This window comes from Engystomops pustulosus, chromosome 10, assembly GCF_040894005.1.
Source record: "Engystomops pustulosus chromosome 10, aEngPut4.maternal, whole genome shotgun sequence".
Lineage (NCBI taxonomy): Eukaryota > Metazoa > Chordata > Amphibia > Anura > Leptodactylidae > Engystomops > Engystomops pustulosus.
The window spans coordinates 29,753,830-29,771,927 of NC_092420.1; the positions used below are offsets into that span (position 1 = coordinate 29,753,830).

The 18,098-nt window shown below is 40.7% G+C and overlaps 1 protein-coding gene across 5 annotated transcripts in view; it reads right to left on the reverse strand.

The window, feature by feature from the left end:
• Positions 1 to 17,729, reverse strand: part of NISCH (nischarin) — a 39,951-nt gene extending 22,222 nt beyond the window's left edge. For 3 of the 5 annotated variants that reach the window (XR_011850249.1, XM_072127506.1, XM_072127507.1), the window contains exons 1-12: positions 17,513 to 17,726; positions 13,827 to 13,910; positions 12,890 to 13,072; positions 12,062 to 12,110; positions 9,145 to 9,308; positions 8,966 to 9,061; positions 7,889 to 7,984; positions 5,991 to 6,143; positions 5,836 to 5,904; positions 5,397 to 5,582; positions 4,576 to 4,704; positions 2,993 to 3,106 (exon numbers count right to left, since the gene is read on the reverse strand). Coding sequence is in view for 4 of the 5 variants with exons in the window: in XM_072127506.1 (XP_071983607.1) it covers positions 2,993 to 3,106; positions 4,576 to 4,704; positions 5,397 to 5,582; positions 5,836 to 5,904; positions 5,991 to 6,143; positions 7,889 to 7,984; positions 8,966 to 9,061; positions 9,145 to 9,308; positions 12,062 to 12,110; positions 12,890 to 13,072; positions 13,827 to 13,910; positions 17,513 to 17,599 (1,410 nt within the window). In the remaining variant the exon portion in view is untranslated. Of the gene's footprint in view, positions 1 to 2,992; positions 3,107 to 4,575; positions 4,705 to 5,396; positions 5,583 to 5,835; positions 5,905 to 5,990; positions 6,144 to 7,888; positions 7,985 to 8,965; positions 9,062 to 9,144; positions 9,309 to 12,061; positions 12,111 to 12,889; positions 13,073 to 13,826; positions 13,911 to 17,512 lie in introns of all 5 variants that reach the window. The other 2 variants (XM_072127504.1, XM_072127505.1) reach the window with 1 other exon arrangement.
• Between the last annotated feature and the right edge of the window lie 369 nt (positions 17,730 to 18,098).

Sequence of the window (18,098 nt, forward strand, 5' to 3'; positions counted from 1 at the left end):
TACAGAAAGAATTCTACAGAATTCTGGTGTTATTGTAATAAATTTCTAAGCAATGAAATATGAAGAAAACCATTCTTACATCAGAATTATAGAGCTTAAAAAGTTACCCCTTTGTTTTACAGGAGATAAGCTGCTAGCAGTAGTTTACTACCCTTACCCGAATTATAACGTATTTATACAATAATAATAATAATCTTTATTTATATAGCGCCATCAAAATCCGTAGCGCTTTACAAATCAAATTTATATAGGATTATTGGAGAAGCGATCAGCCAGTCAGTTGTGGAGCTATTCATAGGATAGGCCACCAGTATCAGGCCGCCAATAAGCTGACAAAAGAAGCAGAGCCTTTAGAACAGCTCCATTCTCTATGTAGTGGCCAACCTCAGTTGCAGCAGATGTCCTTCCATATTATATATACACACACACACTTATGACATACAGTTACGTCAGGGTGCAAGAAGGGGTTAAACAGTAGAGCATTATATATACACACATACACATCTATCTATATATATCTATATCTATCTATATACATATATATAACGCACGTTCTGTTTAACCCCTTCCCGCACCCTGACGTAACTGTATGTCATAAGGTGCGGGTACTTGCTGCACGATGACATAGTTACGTCATGGTGATCACCCGGCCTCAGAAGCTGAGCCTTTGGGATTACCGCGGGATCCTGGCAGCATGTGAGAGCTGGGTTCCCGCATTAACAGCTGGGATTGAGACTATCCATATCCCAGCTGATTAACTCTATTGTCACCATGATCGGAGTGTCTATGGGGCATTACAAGGACGATCGGGACTCTCCGTGCCGATTGTTGCTGTGGCAGCTCTGAGGTCAGATGAAGGACCCTAGAGCTGCCTTCATAGAAGCCCGTTAAGATTGTGCTGATGTAATCTTATGCAGAAAACATAAGCTTGTTATGTAATGTACATTAGTATTGCAGTCCCACTCTGGGACAAAATGAAACCGTAAAACAGGGGTTAAAGGAACGGACACACGATCCATCAGGATAACACCCACAGATCTATTAAATATTGCATGTAATGCAGCCGTGCCCCATACTTTAAAAGGAAAGTACAGCACTCTGAGCTGCTGTTTATAGACTGAGTAGACCAGCCATGTTATTACTAATTTTGTACTCTTCCTATACTAAAACTACTCCTAAGAGAAGTACTTTTACTCCGACAGAAAAAATAAAAAAAATTAGTGGGTCCTCTGAAGCATGGTGCAATGAAGCTTAAGCGAAACATCGGTGCAGACACCTCTAGAGGTCAGTCAGATGAGCCTTATCGGAATCACATCTAGGCAAGTATCAACTTTTTTTTTTTTTTTTTAAATTGCACCCACAGACAGAGCTCATATAGGGCGATTAAGCACATTAAACCACCAGCCCCTAAGGACCCGAAGTGGGTTTAATATCCCACATCAACCAGACAGGTTCCCTTTAATTGAAAAAAAAAAAAAAAAATTGAAAAAAAGACACATTTATGCATCATATGGCTTCATAAAAAAAACAAACAATTTTTTGTGCCCTCAGTATCAAATAAAAAACTAGAAGCATAAAATGTGTTGCAATTTCCACAAAAGAACAGAATTTTAGCAAACGCAAACTCACGTTCATTTTAGATCTTTTATTTCTCGAACACGGTCAATGTACACAACATATGACAGCGACATGACATCAGAGCTCAGAGAGAACAATGCAGAGCGATTCACAGTAACATTCACACTTTACAGAGTGAAATCTCCAGGATTTCTTTTAGTAGACACAAATTATAAGCAGTTATAAAAAATAATAAAATATTAAAAACTTAACATTTAGAACCCTTTCTTTTCAGAAATCAATAGTGCAGATGATAATAGTGAACTACTTTATTAAAATGTAAACTTTTAAGCCACATTAGGATATTAGTTAACTTTGCAATGCACTTTGATGAAGAAAAGTGTTTCTTGGTCCCATTTTCCCCCCTTGCCTTTCTTCATGCATTTAACAGCGTGTATAAATCATCTTTCTCTCTGCTAATAAATAACCTAAAAGGGGTTTCCCACAAAACAAGTAAGGCCCTATCCTGTGCATGAGACCCGCACAGATCACAGGAACAAGGGGTGTCCGATGTTCCTCTGTCGGGGCGCTCCTCAAGATTAGCAGAGCAGCTGGCTGCGCCTGTCCAGTGCTGCCCCATTCATATCTATGGAGCTGACAGAGATTGCCGAGCGCATTGCTCAGCAATCTCCATCAGTTCCACAGAGATGAATGGAGCAGAACGGACATAAGCGGCCAGCTGCTCTGCTCGCCTGAGGGAGCGATGAGGGGTCCGACAAAGGTACATCAGACCCCATTGGACATCCTGTTCTTGTGATTTGTGAGGTTCAAATTGCTGAGACCCCCATCAATCAAAAAGTTAGTCAATTCAAGGATTTTCTGTAGAGGTAAAGGGGTTTTCCACAGAATAGGGCCTAAAGGGAGCGTTAAAGAGACTAATTAACTAAAGGAAGCGTTACCCGTACACATTAGATGAATATTGCCCAAATCTGCCAATTCTGTCCAATCATCCAATGTGTATGGCGCCTTGTAATGTCATGGAAAAGCCCCTCTTTTACACATCATTCCTGGCATACTTAATAAAAACTATTCATTCTTCTAATTCAATCTGAAAACTCAGCAAGGTTTCTGATATAAAAACATTAACAGGTCACTGATATCTCATATTAAAAAATCCTTATTTTTTCCTCACAACCATTTTCAGAACATTTTATAATGTAAGACTCTTTGTTACAAAAAGTACAACTTCCTCTTATTATTATATACAAGTAATACACATATTCTAGGAAAACCTAACGTTACTGGTGAAACAATAAGTAGGTGTGTACATTGCTACCAATGTAGTGATGTGCAAATATCTCAAGATCAATACTCAAAATATCACTAGTTTAATACTATGGGAATGTTTTCAGAAGAGAGAAAATCTTCTTTATACCTTTTTATCAGGATTATTCAATTTATTTTTTGCCTCTTTGGCCTTTTGGATTGCCTTTAAAACTTCCACTGTATCCAGCTCCTTTTCGGTTGTGCTGGTGTTGTCTAAACAGACCTGGAAAATAAGAAAAAATTTTTTTTAATAAAAATCAGCAATCCATCACATAAAAATATGTATGAACAAAGCTTCCATATAAAATACAGAACAATAAATTCACACTGTATCCCAAGCATGGGGAAAAAGGCCACTCTCCACAAAAAGAACAAACTGATTTTTTTTTAATAAGTTTAGAAATTGGGAGAATGATTTCACAGCATGTCATGTGTCACAATCTCAGTAAAGGTCAAACCTGCATTCAGCAGGTTCTGTTTCAGATTCTGATATCACAGGAAATCTACAAACAAAATCCATCATGATAAAACAGGGACACTTACTCATAGATCCAGGTACTGTGACAATCATATTTGCTATCCATGGCCCCCTTCTTTCTAAAAATCAACATTTAAAATTATGCTAGCTAGCCAGAAGGGCTCTGGGGGTGTTACCAGAGTCCCTCTGTGCTGTAGCTTCACAGGTTGTTACTCTGTGCAGGAGCAGTGTCACAGTGTGCTGAAACTTTCTAAGCTGCAGTAAGATTACATCATAAGGTAGAATTTAATAGTGGACAAAACTGTGCAGCAGCCACATCTAACATAGATGTGCAAAAGAAGGTCCATTAAAGTCTTCCATTCACAGGTGCGATCGGAGCCTTAAAAAGAAGTCGACCATCAAAAGTAAGTATAATGAACCAAACATAAAATGTTTATGCTTAAGTCAGAAGGGCTCTGGGGGGAGGGGCATTATCAGAGCCCCACCGTGGAGCAGCTTCACTGGTTGTTACACTGTCTCATCCCCCGTTTCCTCAGAACTTCTCCCTGATGTTACCTCACTGTAGCAGAGAAACTTTCTCCACAGAGGGGGCTCCTGCACAGTGTAACAAACACCCTCTGAAACTACAGCATGGAAGGGTTCAGGTAATGTCCCCACTGCCTTTCTGGATCATTAGCAATAATTTTAAAAGTTGATTTTAGAAGGAAGAAGTCTATAGATAACAAATATAACAAGATGCCAGGATCTATAAGCATCTCTGGTTCATGTGGATTTACTTTAAAAATGTACACGATCTAGGTGTACATAGAAGTAACTACCCAGAAGTAGCTTCAAACACGCCACGTACAGAGCCTGCTCCTGAAACACAGATGATTCTGCTTGGAAAATCCATGAGCAGTCTGACATCTCCCTGACAAAGTAAATATATGGTGAAAGCAGCATTACATGAATAACCATATAAGGAGGCATGGCTCAGAGTTTCAATGTATACCTTGGTCCACCTAGAGGTGGCACAAGGTACTGTGGTTTCAACCCATTCACTTAAAAGGGTTGTCACAAGTTTCATTATTATCCCCTATACATAGTCCCTTTAAAAATCTGATAGACAGGAGAGAGTCAGGTCATCAATTGCAGGTTGTTGGGGTATTGTTTCATTTTGGTCAGCTGAGGAAAATTTTAAGTCAGTTAAAATACACATTAAACACTGATATTACCTCGGCAGCCCGATCACCAAACTGTGTAAGAACTTTGGTCCTGTAATCGGGGACAATCGTGACGGGGTTATCAGTCAAATTGACAGTCTCCAGGCAGGGAAGGCTTCCAATATTTTTTATTTCATCCACCTAAATAAAAATGATAACTTTAGCAAAAAATGGTTACAATCTTATATAAACGTTAAGCAGATCTCCAGTTATTTGTCAGACTCCAGGGAGCCTTAATACACCATTAGGACTGCCAGATAGAGACCGGACAATCCATTTCTAGGAAACCTGGTTCAACCCAATGACAGAATTATAGCTTTGAGTTGTCAAAAGTTGCTTCTACTATTGATGCATCTAATTTGTGAACAAATTCATGCTTCAGAAATTAACAATTCTTGGTATTGCTGCAAGAAGAGATGTCCGGTGCCTTCAATAGCCCTTGGCCTTATACACAGTCACGCTCAGCCAAGTGTGCATGTGTAAAGCGTGGAGTGGCATGTGAGCCGTTGATAAATAAGGACCCCCACTGCTCTAAATGTGTATGGGGACTATTGACTATAAGCCAGGGTTGGAAATGCATTGGTCCCAGCCTGCCCCCAAGATACAGCATGCACCGCCGCTGCCCCCATTATACAGCCGTCAGAAGGCGTCGAAAGGTGAGTACACCGTTTTTTTTTTTTTAATATACTCGACTTATCCTTGAGTATATACAGTATACATATTTGAGTTCTTCCACCCATTTCCCCCTGTATCTACTGTCATACTACACTGGATACCCAAAGAAAATACATACAAAAAAAAAAGTCTTCATTTCCGATAAAACGTCTACATACCTGCGAGATTTTGTTGTTGCCAAGATCCAAGTTGACAAGAGAGTACAACTTATTGAGCCCTTTGAGGGTCTCGAGAAGGTTTCCAGATAAATTAAGGGTTTTAATGTTGCCAATCTTTGAGTGGACTCCTTCCAGGGTGGAGAGCTTGTTGTAGGAAAGATCCAAGTGCACCAGGTTGTATAAGTGCTAAATACATGGGAAAAGACAAAATCCGCGTGATTAACCATTAGAAACATGAATTGTTGATGTCATAGGTCTATATAATTGGATTTATTAGCGGTGCTGCTTACACAAATCAATGGCAGTGGATAATACCCCATTTCCAAATTTAGTGGAGATACAAAGTAGGTCTATGATGAAGTATACTTTTCAGAACTCATAAATTGTAATGAAATTAAATATTATTGTGTGACATGTAAATGGTATAAGGCTGCCTTACCTGTAGATTCTCTATTGAGCATATATGGTTATGACTCAATGCCAAAAATTCCACTTGTGGCGTAAGTTTCTGCAAAGAAAGTGCACAGTTGAAAAAAGGTTTACAAGGTTTACAATTCTGCATCCTGGTGGTAGATGTCCTTTAAGTATTCTTACCACTGAATCGTCTATAGAAGAGATGTGATTGTGGCTCATATCCACAGTTGTCAGGGAGCTCCATTTTGGAACCACGGCTGTAATAGGACAATCTGTGCATGTGCCTTCTGCCACCCAATGGTCAAATTCAAGAGCTTCTGGTACCAAGAGGTCCTACAATAAGCCGAAAGTGGCCCGATTTAGACACCATCAAATTACACAATAAAAAAAAAACAAATAGTACTATAACAATGGGTGTGAGGTTTGTGTCTGCTGATGTAGGAGCACATGCTATATGTATTATTAGACAAAAAACTATAGGACCTGCATTTAAAGAAATTTTGGGGGGATTTTTCAAACACTTTACGCTATATTTGTTATGTGAAATGTACAATAAAAGGTGAAAGATTTGACACAGTTGACGCAGTTTAGCATCAAAACTAAATTAAAGTCAAATCTACAGTTGCACCATTTGAATTAATGGCGCAAGAGATGTGACCAATTATAATTAACAGTGTTAAACTTTCAATGAATTTGGCACTTTTATCTGCAGTGTAAGGTCCGTGCACATGAATGTTGTTATTGTCCGTGTGCTACCAGTAAACACAACAGATAGCACACGGACAAAAGCTCTTCACCGGGCTCATTAACATGTCACTGTGTATGCGTCGACTACCTGAGCCACAAAACTCAGAGTAGGTCCTATTGCTGTGTATGTGGCTTGAGCAGTCTCTTCTACAGTCCTCAGTGTGTGAGTGGACCTCACCCAGCAATAACAAATGGGCCACAAATAAAGGGATGGATCCGTTTGTGGTTCAAGAAAGCACATGCTTCTGTGCAGGTAGAATGAAGAAGATCAAGACTGATATACGAGGCGTATTACACCACCTACATAATGGATAAGATTTTACAAAATCTTTCGTACATTCATTGAAAAAATTGCTGAGGGGCAATTGGTGTAGATTGCAAATATAAAATAAAGATGTGCGTCATCTCTGTCAAGTTCACCTAGCACACACACATTATACAGGGATTTATCATGCTTTGTACAAGCCATGAGCGAGGATGTGCAACTTTTTTCCTACTGCACAATCCTCATGCCAGTAAGGCATATTGGGGAATGGTATGGAGCAAGCCTGGGACGCCCTGGTCTTTAAGTACAGCATAAGCAAGGTTATAGAGTAATTCTACGCCAGGCAGCAGTTTCGGACTGGCCCAACAGAGCATCAGAGAATCCTCCGGTGGGCCCCAGGTTCTAACACTTTTTAATGGGCCCCAAAGATCTTCAATTAGAAGTCACTTGATATTATGATCTATTTCATATAGGATGATTCCAATATTATAGATTATTAGATCTTTTTGATGATAAATCCTTCACAATTTGTTTTTTATGGTATTTTATGGTTGAAGGGTGGGCCCTCAAGATCATCACCTCTGGTAGGCCCAGCACATGCCAGTCTGACACTACCAGGCAGGATCATGCGCCACTAGAATGAGAGGCCAAAGCATCCATGTTTGTCCAACGGAGGGGAACAGCAAGACTGCCAACACGATGCACCAGCTCTTGATAAGTTCTTCCCAATGAGTTCAGTGTAGTAGGGGACATGTGCTGTATGGGAGAGGGGAGAAACCTACTACTAGATTCCTCTAAATTATTGCCAAAGATTTTGAAATTCAAATACTCAATATCTTATCTCCCTTAAAATCTGCTGTGCCCTTTCAGTGGATTTGGTGGATACACATCTAGCCAGTGTCCCTTATAATCCTTTGCAACCGCTTATAGGATTTGTTTCATAAACTTTACAAACATGGACATTCAAGGATGGTGCATGAAAAGTAAAAATAATTCACAACCTTGAACTCTGATACAACAAATGAAGCAATAAAAACAAAAAAAGACCATTAATTGAAACCAGCACCTTTAATGACGATGTTGAAAACTGAACTGTCATGGTTGCCAATGTCTTCTTGCAAGAGGTGAATCCCTTGATAAGTTTGGCATCGGAATGGCAGATCTGAAAAACATTATTGGCATGATAAGTTTGTGCAGTGTTTACCGAGAACAATAGCAGGGGCAGGGCGCATCCTGGAGAGATGTAGAAATTATCTATGCTGACTATATAAAACATGGTGCAGCTTAGGGGAATTCTGTAAGCATCAGCTGCTTTGTGTGATGGATGAACTTTTACAGGAATATTATCAGCCTTCCCAGACTTGGCGGTAATCATTGGGAAATATTGTGTTAAAAAAGAAAAAAAAAAAAGGAAAAACAAAAATGTGAACAAAGGTTAACAGAAAGGTTATAGAAAGTTTACCGACTGTATAGTAGTGCAGGTCCAATTCCTATCCGAATTGTGGTCCAGACAGTTATTTTCTATGGACACCGGCGGTTTGAGCAGTGATGAGAGGCCACAAGCAGAAGCACACAGCATGTTCCTTGCGGCCCATAAAATGTTCACATTCTTATTCATGAGACCATACTAATACAACTTAATCCATCCACCATGGGATTGCTGTATCAAATACATTAGCAATGGCTAATGGATAGGTTTCATAGGTTTGTTCTTAAGTTGAATTTTTATGTAAGTTGAAACTGTATATTTTATTATTGTAGATCCAGACAATTTTTTTTTTTTTGCCACAGTGACAATTGGAGCTTCAAAATTTTTTGGTTGTAATTGGACCAAGGATTATCAATAAAACCTCATAACAGACACCTTACAGCTGATCATTGCAGTCTTGGATTATAGTAAAGTATTCAGAGAGCTTCACCAGAGGTCCACCTGTACTGTCCCAAATATACATTTCAGACAACCGCAAGTCCTTCACAGATAATACTACTAGGTAGGAGTCACTGATCATAGCTGTATTTTAGTCCTGAAGCTAAAAATTAATCAACAATGAAGAAAATATACAGCAGTAAAGCTAAATCTAGGGATTACCATGTACTATGGTGCTTGCTTTAATAGCATTGCAAGTCTTGGATAATTACTCACCTCTACCTGACAAAGTGACTTGAAAACAGACAGGTCATATGGAAGCAAGTGTTCTTGTATGTTACTCGTTCCTACAGGACCTCTAGTGCCGCTAATCTGAGAAAGAAAATGAAAAATATTAAACGGGAATGAAAAGATTTATAAAATATCATTACTTCCATCACCTTATATGGTTTTACCTTTAAATACTTGAGTCTACAAGTAAAGTCAAGTATGTGTCCCAGGTCAGTTTTGGCATCCCCGTTGATGTATGTGGGCTTGGCGAGCCGTAGTAATTGTGTTATTGCATATAACTGAAGAGGCCTCATATGAAACACTTCCCCGGCTACAAGTAACTGTTCACCTGCAAGGCATTAATTTGACAATAATCAGCATAACAACACCATTCATCATGCTTCATTACCAATGGTGAGAACTTCCAGTACTTACCTAGTATACTAGAGGTGGAACATTGCAAGTAAGGTGGAACATTGCAAAGTATATGTCATTATGGCTGACAGCAGGTCAAATGTCATTAACTTACAATAGCATAGGGACACAAAGTTGCTAGTTTTGTCCTTGGCTTGAATTCCGAAACCCCCAGATTACAGAGACCTGGTTGACCGCAGGCAGCTCCTCCTCTATAGCTAATGCTTGATTCAGGTTATTTCTTGCCTACGAACTAAACACACTAGACCTGCCCTGGCCACCTCCCCCCTCCTCCTCTATTACCCCTTCCCTTCTTCCTTCCCTCCTCTGTCAGTTTGGTCTTACAATTTTTTTTTTTTACATTTCCATGGCCATCGTCGTTGGCTAAAATTTCTGATTGCTACAAACATTAAGGTGCATGCACTCTACATGATCTTATTGCCATTGTGTTGTAACTATGATGCACTTATTTACTGTAAAACGCATTTAAATGCAGCATTCAATAAAAATGTTGTTGAACCATAAAGTCAAGGAAAGACTTGTTGGCGTTTCATATATGTCTGTATGTATTATTATACTTCTTTTGAAACCCTAAAGTCGACATACACATGCTGAATGCTCTTTCTGGCCATTTTAGGAGTAATGTGTCTGCTATGACTGCAGGAGGAATATATATATATTATACTTTATATATTATACTTCTCAAATACTGTTTATAAATCGAATGTCTCTAGCTGTCTGCAGCATGGGACATCCCTAAGGGAGTTTTATTCCAGCATTAATTCCCTTTAAAAGAAATCTACCATTTGTCTTTATGCATCGTGAAGCATCGAGAATGCTGTAGCGACACTGATGCAGAAACATATCTTGTTTGATTCCTGATCCAAGTAGTTTTGCTCAAAAAATAAATATAAAATTCAGGACCTAGGGAAAGTTGGGTGCCGACTGGCTGCTGTACATACACACATTACACTGAGCTTCCTGAACTGTCCAGGCAGGACTAATCAACCTGAGCTGGATGACTCATATACAGCAGCTGGTGGATGGTGCAGCGATTGATTACTTCTGCCCATCAGGGACAAACAAAGTGATGACATATTTTCGGTTTATGCTGGACAGGACAAGGCTGGAGCAGTGCATAATTAGGGTGTGAGGAGAAGTCCCAAGCAACCACAGGAGCGACAGATCCTCATTATTACCGTATATACTCGTGTATAAGCCGAGTTTTTCAGCACAAAAAACTGTGCTGAAAAACCTCACCTCGGCTTATACACGAGTCAAGTAAAAATAAAAAAACTTAGTACTCACCCTCCGGTGTCCGGATCGATGGCGCGGGTCCCGATCTTCAGCGCGCGGTACCAGGTGGCGGCGGCTCCTCTTCTCTCTTCTTTCTTCTATGGCCGGCAGATCGCATCCATGCGATCTGCTGGCGGGCGCACAATAAGATGCAGCGGTGTCGCGGCTGATGACGTCATCAGCCGCGACACCGCGGTATCATAGTGCGTGCCCGCTGGCAGATCGCATGGACGCGATCTGCCGGCTACAGAAGAAAGAAGAGGAGCCGCCGCCGCCACCTTGTACCGCGCGCTGAAGATCGGGACCCGCGCCATCGATCCGGACACTGGAGGGTGAGTACTAAGTTTTTTATTTTTTTATACGCTTGGCAGGGGGCAGGCTGCATACCACATGGGGGCAGGCTGCATACCACATGGGGGCAGGCTGCATACCACATGGGGGCAGGCTGCATACCACATGGGGGCAGGCTGCATACCACATGGGGGCAGGCTGCATACCACATGGGGGCAGGCTGCATACCACATGGGGGCAGGTTGCATACCACATGGGGGCAGGCTGCATACCACATGGGGGCAGGCTGCATACCACATGGGGAATGGCTGTATACCACATGGGGAATGGCTGTATACCACATGGGGAATGGCTGTATACTACATGGGGGCTGGCTAGCTGTATACTACACCCTCGGCTTATACTCGAGTCAATAGGTTTTCCCAGTTTTTGGTGGTAAAATGAGGGGTCTCGGCTTATACTCGGGTCGGCTTATACTCGAGTATATACGGTATAATTTTAGAATAGTTTTTTTCAGCAAAACCACTCAGTTAAGGGATTAAACAAGATATTCTTCTGCATCAGTGTAGCAACAGAATTCTCAAGGTATGTTTGGGTCATAATGCATCAAATCAAATGGTAGATTTACTTTAAAGGCAATTAAGCAACTTTGTATTTGACCAAGACAATTACTGTAATAGGATAAAGACTACACACACAAACGTCTACTGCTTTGGACCACCTGCCTCCACGATCCGCAGACAGCAGTTCTTAATTTGGTAGGATGCAAGGGGTAAAATGTACAGCCAACAGCAAATTTTACGCACCAAAAACCGTCTTGTAAGATGCCATTCTAGCAGCAGACAGCTGGTCATGGTGCCTTAAAAATGGATTTTCTTTGTGAGAATAGTTATTTGGATAATATACAGCTGTGGTTACTATTACGGTAGATTAAGTAGAATAATATTAGGTTTTTGGAAGCACTCAATCACGAATGATAATTATAATAAAGAAGGCACATGACAATAGAAGTCAGATTCCATGAGCAATGTTGGCATCACATGTATTTTGTTACATTTCTGCACATACAGTATCATCCCCTTTATAAAAATATATAATTACCATTGTGGAAAAGCTCCTCGGCCAGAACAGCTGCAATTCCATGGATTTCCTGAAAACACAAACAATCCTTTATTATAGGATCAGCACATGACTTTCATGTGTCTGTGACAGTCAGACGGCTGACACCGCCGGCCATCAATTCTACAGACGAGAACAGAAAGTTACCAGTATCTTGTTATAAAGCAGAACACCAGCTCCTTCTAGCAGGATACTTGATAATCAGAACATCAACATAATATTAATAACATAAAATTCTACATTGTAATTACTATATAGTAATCTAAACATTGTGGTTAAAGGTTATGAGAAAAACTAAGATCTTCTATCTGCAACACAATCTACATGCGTAAGAGATTTGGTGCAGTTTGGCATCTCATCCTCAGAGGTGTCGGATGCCTCAATTGATTTTTAATTCTCTATGTCAATAACTAAATTTCATCTCAATAATTGACATCTTACATGAAAACAAAAACAATAGGTTTTGTTTAAAAAATACCTGCGCCTATCATGATTTCATCATTTGTCAGCAATATCTGATTGGTGAAGGGCGAAGGGCCAACATTCCCCTGGCAGTGATCAGCTACTTGGGTCTGTATTCAGCCCAGCAGATCACATGCACAGCTTTTTGCTCCATGCATCGATACTACCTCTATGTACAGCACCGGCCACTACATAGAACATGGAGCCAGACTCTGTACTGCCCACTCACCAGGACTGCACTGTGTTTTTCCTAGCCCAAATAGCTGATATGGATGCCCTATCGTGCACTGGTTTCTGTGCCTTGTGAATGCAGGCATCACATCCAATAGGTGGTAACTTTTAACTCACATATAAGTGAAAGTGCAGGAAATGTGCCAAAGTTTTAGGAACATTGACAGGAAACACAGTGAGCAGAGCTTGCAGGTAGATCTCTAGATCCTTCTGTCTTTTTTCCACCAAGCTTTTGGAGTTTTTTCCAATAATCTTCTTTGGAGGCAATAAGTTCCGTTCTGTTTTGTTCTCTGCTGTTAGCTAAAATAAAACAAAAGAAAAAACAAAACAATCAATGTAAGGGAAAATATTTTTTGTTCTCTCCATGCAATATGGTAACATAAAAGCATACACATTTTTCTTCAAATAAGCGTTGGCATTCAATATCGAACTGGTGGCACTCTTGGCAATCCGTAATGGCACAAGTCACTTCACTGGCCAGTGTCCATCTGCAACCAAGTGCCATTAAACTGAAGGGGGTCCAGCTACAATACCACACATCCCTGCTGTACAATGTAAGGAATAAAGGAGCAACTACATCTCAAACAGGAGTATTTGATGGTGGCCCCCACCAATCTAATACTTATCATTTATCAATTGCATTGTATTCAAGTACCATTCAATTGAATGGTACTTAGCTGCAGATGAATGATGAATGGGATGAACAGTATATGTGATCTATATTTATATAAAATAGAAACAAAACATGGAATGTGCCTTTAAATATCTTCTACATTATGCTTTTACAATGCAAAGATAATCCATCAATTAGATAAAAACAGCCGTCATACCACATGTGACCTTAATCAGAGCAATTAAACTCAATTAGCATAAAAATGTTCCCAGTCTCCAATGGAATTTTTTTTTTTTACACGTTTGTCTCTGACAGCGAGGAGGAGGGGAACCAGACATCTCCATACGCATTAGAGCCATATGGATAATATAAATGTAAATTATCACTACAGACAGTGACAACACTCAAGGGCTCAATTAAGACTACAGGCAAAATACTCACCTTTTCATGGAGATCATAGAAGTCACTGTACCGGTGCTTCACAGTCCACTTATACACCCCAGTATATACTTCAATGATGTATACCTAGGAAGCAGAAGAGAGAAAAGGTTACTAAAAAAGGACATAATAAGTGTACAATCTCTCTCTACCATTAAATCAGTGATGGATAACACCCGATCACACTGTGACTAAGAAATTGGTTATGGCAAACTGGAAATGCATTCAGTGGATAGATGTTATCACTTGGTGCTAAACAAGGATGACCAAAAACAATATGGCCCAGACTAATTATTAGCGAGGCAAACTACACATAGTCCTCAATAATCTGGCGCACCCTGCATGAGAGGATAGCAATTACACTGAGTTTTTTTGGTGTACACAATTTAACGGGCATGTGCCACAATTATGTTGAGACTTCCGACATTAATGTGGCATACAGCCTAAATCCACCCCGGAATGCCCCTTTATGTGCCAAGTTTTGTGTTGCGGTGGACACAGTGCAGCCACGACACAAAACTGGCGCAAATACTACATAAATACACGTGCAATGTTAGACAGAAAACTGACGCAGCCAATGTGATAAATCTGGGCCCATGACTGCTGTGGGAAGTAGGGGCACTGTTGTGCTTTGCTGGGTGGTTTCTATTTGGGGAAAGAGGGTTTAGGGAACCTATTTGGATCACTAAGGGGGCAAATGATTATTTTGCATATGCCTTGTAGCTATATAACTATGATCATTGTCCAGATGATTGATTTATACAAATATTATATAGGTTTTAAACACAAGAATAACAATTTCTTCAGAGTAAGCCCCTTACTAATCACAAGCTTTCTGGCTCTCATTGTGCAAGTGACCCCTGAGACACTCCCTGGTCACAAGGATTATGTGCTGCACATTTACACATGACCACAAGGTCAGGGATTGGCTTTGTGATCACATGCTCACTGAATCCAATGCTTTTTAAACATTTTTAGCAAAACCTGAAACGTAAGAGGTTTTTCCAAGATTAAAAAAAATCTTAATTTCTTCTTCAAATCTAGCCCACGACAGGTTAGGCAAAGTTCACAGGTCGGTAAGGCTTTTTGCACACAGCCAGGCGCACTTCACCCCTCCCCTCCCCATAGAAAAAGCCGGGTAGCTTGATCAGGTCACAGTACGACACTGTGTGATCACCGCACAGTTATTGGGTGCCATAGACCTCTATGGGGACTGTGATCTGGCCCCAAATTGTGCGGCCAGGATAAAGCTCCCATTAGGGTTGTGTGCGTGAAGCCTCTCCATAGGTCAGCGAGGGATAGATCCACTACATGATGGATACCAACAGAGATTGGCAAATCTTATTGCTTTTAATTGAGTGTTTAGGTTTCTGTCATGGTGTCTATTATATACCCCAATAAAATAGCACAAAACGTGGCATTTTTTATGGAATCTCTGACATAGATGTAAGTAGCGTTAATATGTCCCATGCAGTATTGCAAAGTGCCTCATAGTAGAGACTGGAGGTAGCTGGAATTCTAAATAGTAAAAGCAGGAATTATAGTATCTGTGGCAGCACAGACCTGTGATTGGCTGCAGCAGAGAGCACATCCACAAACTAAGGGTAATGCCACACGTCACGTTTTTGGACAGTTTTAAAGCGTGTGTTTTCAGTCCGTTTAAAAAACTGTTTTTGTGTGTTTACCATGTGTTTGGCTGCTTTGAACCTTTTTATCTTCATTTCTAGAAGTGTTGGCAACTGTGAAACAGATTAAAACCAGCCAAACACATAGCTCCCTGCACGTCAATGGATGTTGTTCTCAGGCCGCTGTCCTATCTTTGGTCTGTGTGCCATTAGAGCATAATCAGTTTCTGAGCCGGATATCCACAAAAACGGGCCAATGCATCATCCATGTCATTGTGGATCCATTGGCAAATGTCACTAGCTTGTCTCAACTACTTGAAGGCCCACATGATTATTTTACCTAAATGCGGACCGCGCACAGACAATGCACATTGTTAATCCATGTTTTTACGTTCCCATAGGCAAGTGGTGGCGAACCTATGGCACGGGCGCCAGAGGTGGCACTCAGAGCACTTTCTGTGGGTACTCAGGCCATCACTGCAGGACAGTGTACACCAAGCAGGACCAAATCTTTCTGCAGTCGCAGGCAATTTATGAGATGCTGCTCTCAGCGCTTTTTTAAAGCGACACTTCATTGGCTGTTTGGAAATGCGGTAAAAGTGAGAAGGTGATGACAGAACTGCAATATCTTTGGGAGGTCGTCCTGCTAGACCAACCTTTCTTCCTGTACATAGAGACCCTGGAGAGAAGCTATTAGCCCTCTTTCTTTCAACTGCATTAGTGGCCTCAGGCGTCCGATACATTTGAAATAAGTAGAAGAACATGTAGAAATAAGTTACTGCTTAAAATGCTACGTTGGCACTTCACGGTAAATAAGTGGATTTTGGTTGTAGTTTGGGCACTCAGTTTCTAAAAGGTTCGCCATTACTGCCATAGGCTGATCAACAAACAGGACAGGAATAGGAACTGCTCTGAGTTTTCAACATAATCTGCATGGATTAAAACAGGCCACGTGGGACCCCTGCAGACCCCTGATGATCCAATACTGTAGCGTACATATTGAAGATGCATTTTAAAGCTCATGCGTCAGCCAGAATTTTTCCATACATGCTACACACTTATATTTATTTACACATCAGTTACAAATGTTATGAAAAATTGTGTCAATGCTCTAGAAAATTAGGTTTTGATGGTAAGAATGGACCTGTGTGTTCTTCAAAGGAGATAAACATTGGCAGGTGCCGACAAGAAGAGCTGTCATAGGGGAAAAAGAACCTCCCTGCAGAACACAGCAGCTTTCTGAGCCAATGTTCTGTTAGATCGTATTGCAGGGGGTTTGTTTCAATGTCTTGTGCTGTAGAATAAGGTGAAAGGAAACCTACCATCACGGATCTACCTACAAAGGTAGATCCGGAGACAGGTTCCTGTAATGTATTCTAGTATAATCCTTCTTTTGTTGAAACTTTTTGTGCCCCAGATCCTGTGCAGTACTCCGGGATCTCAGAAGAGTCACGTGCTGAAGATTGGAGAGATCGGAAGAGGCTACTGGGGGGTGGAGTAGGGGTAGCTCCTGCTATTCGATGCATATACTCCACACCCCTCTTAAAAAAATTTGCATATATCTTGGATAAAAGTTTTTTAAAGATCTGAGGCAAAAAAAAAAAAATGAGACTAGAATTCATTACAGGAACCTGTCACCGCATCTACCTTAGTAAGTAGATCTGTGATGGTAGGTTTCCTTTAAGGTGTAACTATGGTGACACATACTTCTGCACTGGAGCTGTGCACACAGTATTATATCATGTACACTGCTGCCATCTCCCTGTCAGCCTCCAAGTTAGAGATTTTATAGAGTTTTCTGTAGCTTTAAATTTGGGATATTAGAAAAAGTTTTGCAAAGTCAAATAATGATGCAAGTGTTATCTATATCCATCTATCTATTAATGTGTGACGCTACTTCTATGAGAACGTGCAGACAGCTCAGTGTAGGAAAACTACAACTCCCAGCATGCTCAGCTACCTGAGGAGGACTACCCGAGCAGCACCGCCCGGTCCCCGGGAAACCTTACAGATACAACTGCAGCCGGGCAATATGTCTGTGCAGGGACAGGGCCGCCCACTCACCGTATAATTGTCCACCAGCTCCGAGCCGATGATCTTCACCTCCCGCTGCTCCTCGCCGTCCTCTATGATCCCCGCCATGTCGTCCATGCCCTGCGGGGACAGCGAGAGAACAATCGCGGCTCCTCCGGGTTATTCGGTCTCTTGGGCTGCGGGAGGCGCCATGTTTGTTTACGCCGCGATTCCGCTTCACCAAACTTTATTGACACATTCAGCAGATAACACAGGAGGGAAGGGAATAGGGGATGGACATATAAGGACTACACTAAAGGGAATAAATGGGCTTCATAATATGATTATATGTATATAAATATATATGTGGGCGTGCGAGCATATATATATATATATATATATATATATATATATATATATATATATATATATATATATATATATATATATATATACACACACACATATATGTATATTTTTGTATGCATATATTATAATAACTTAATTATACAGGCAGTCCCCGGGTTACATACAAGATAGGGTCTGCAGGTTTGTTCTTAAGTTGAGTTTGTATGTAAGTCGGAACTGTATATTTTATCATTGTAATCCCAGGCAGAACTTTTTTGGTCTCTGTGAC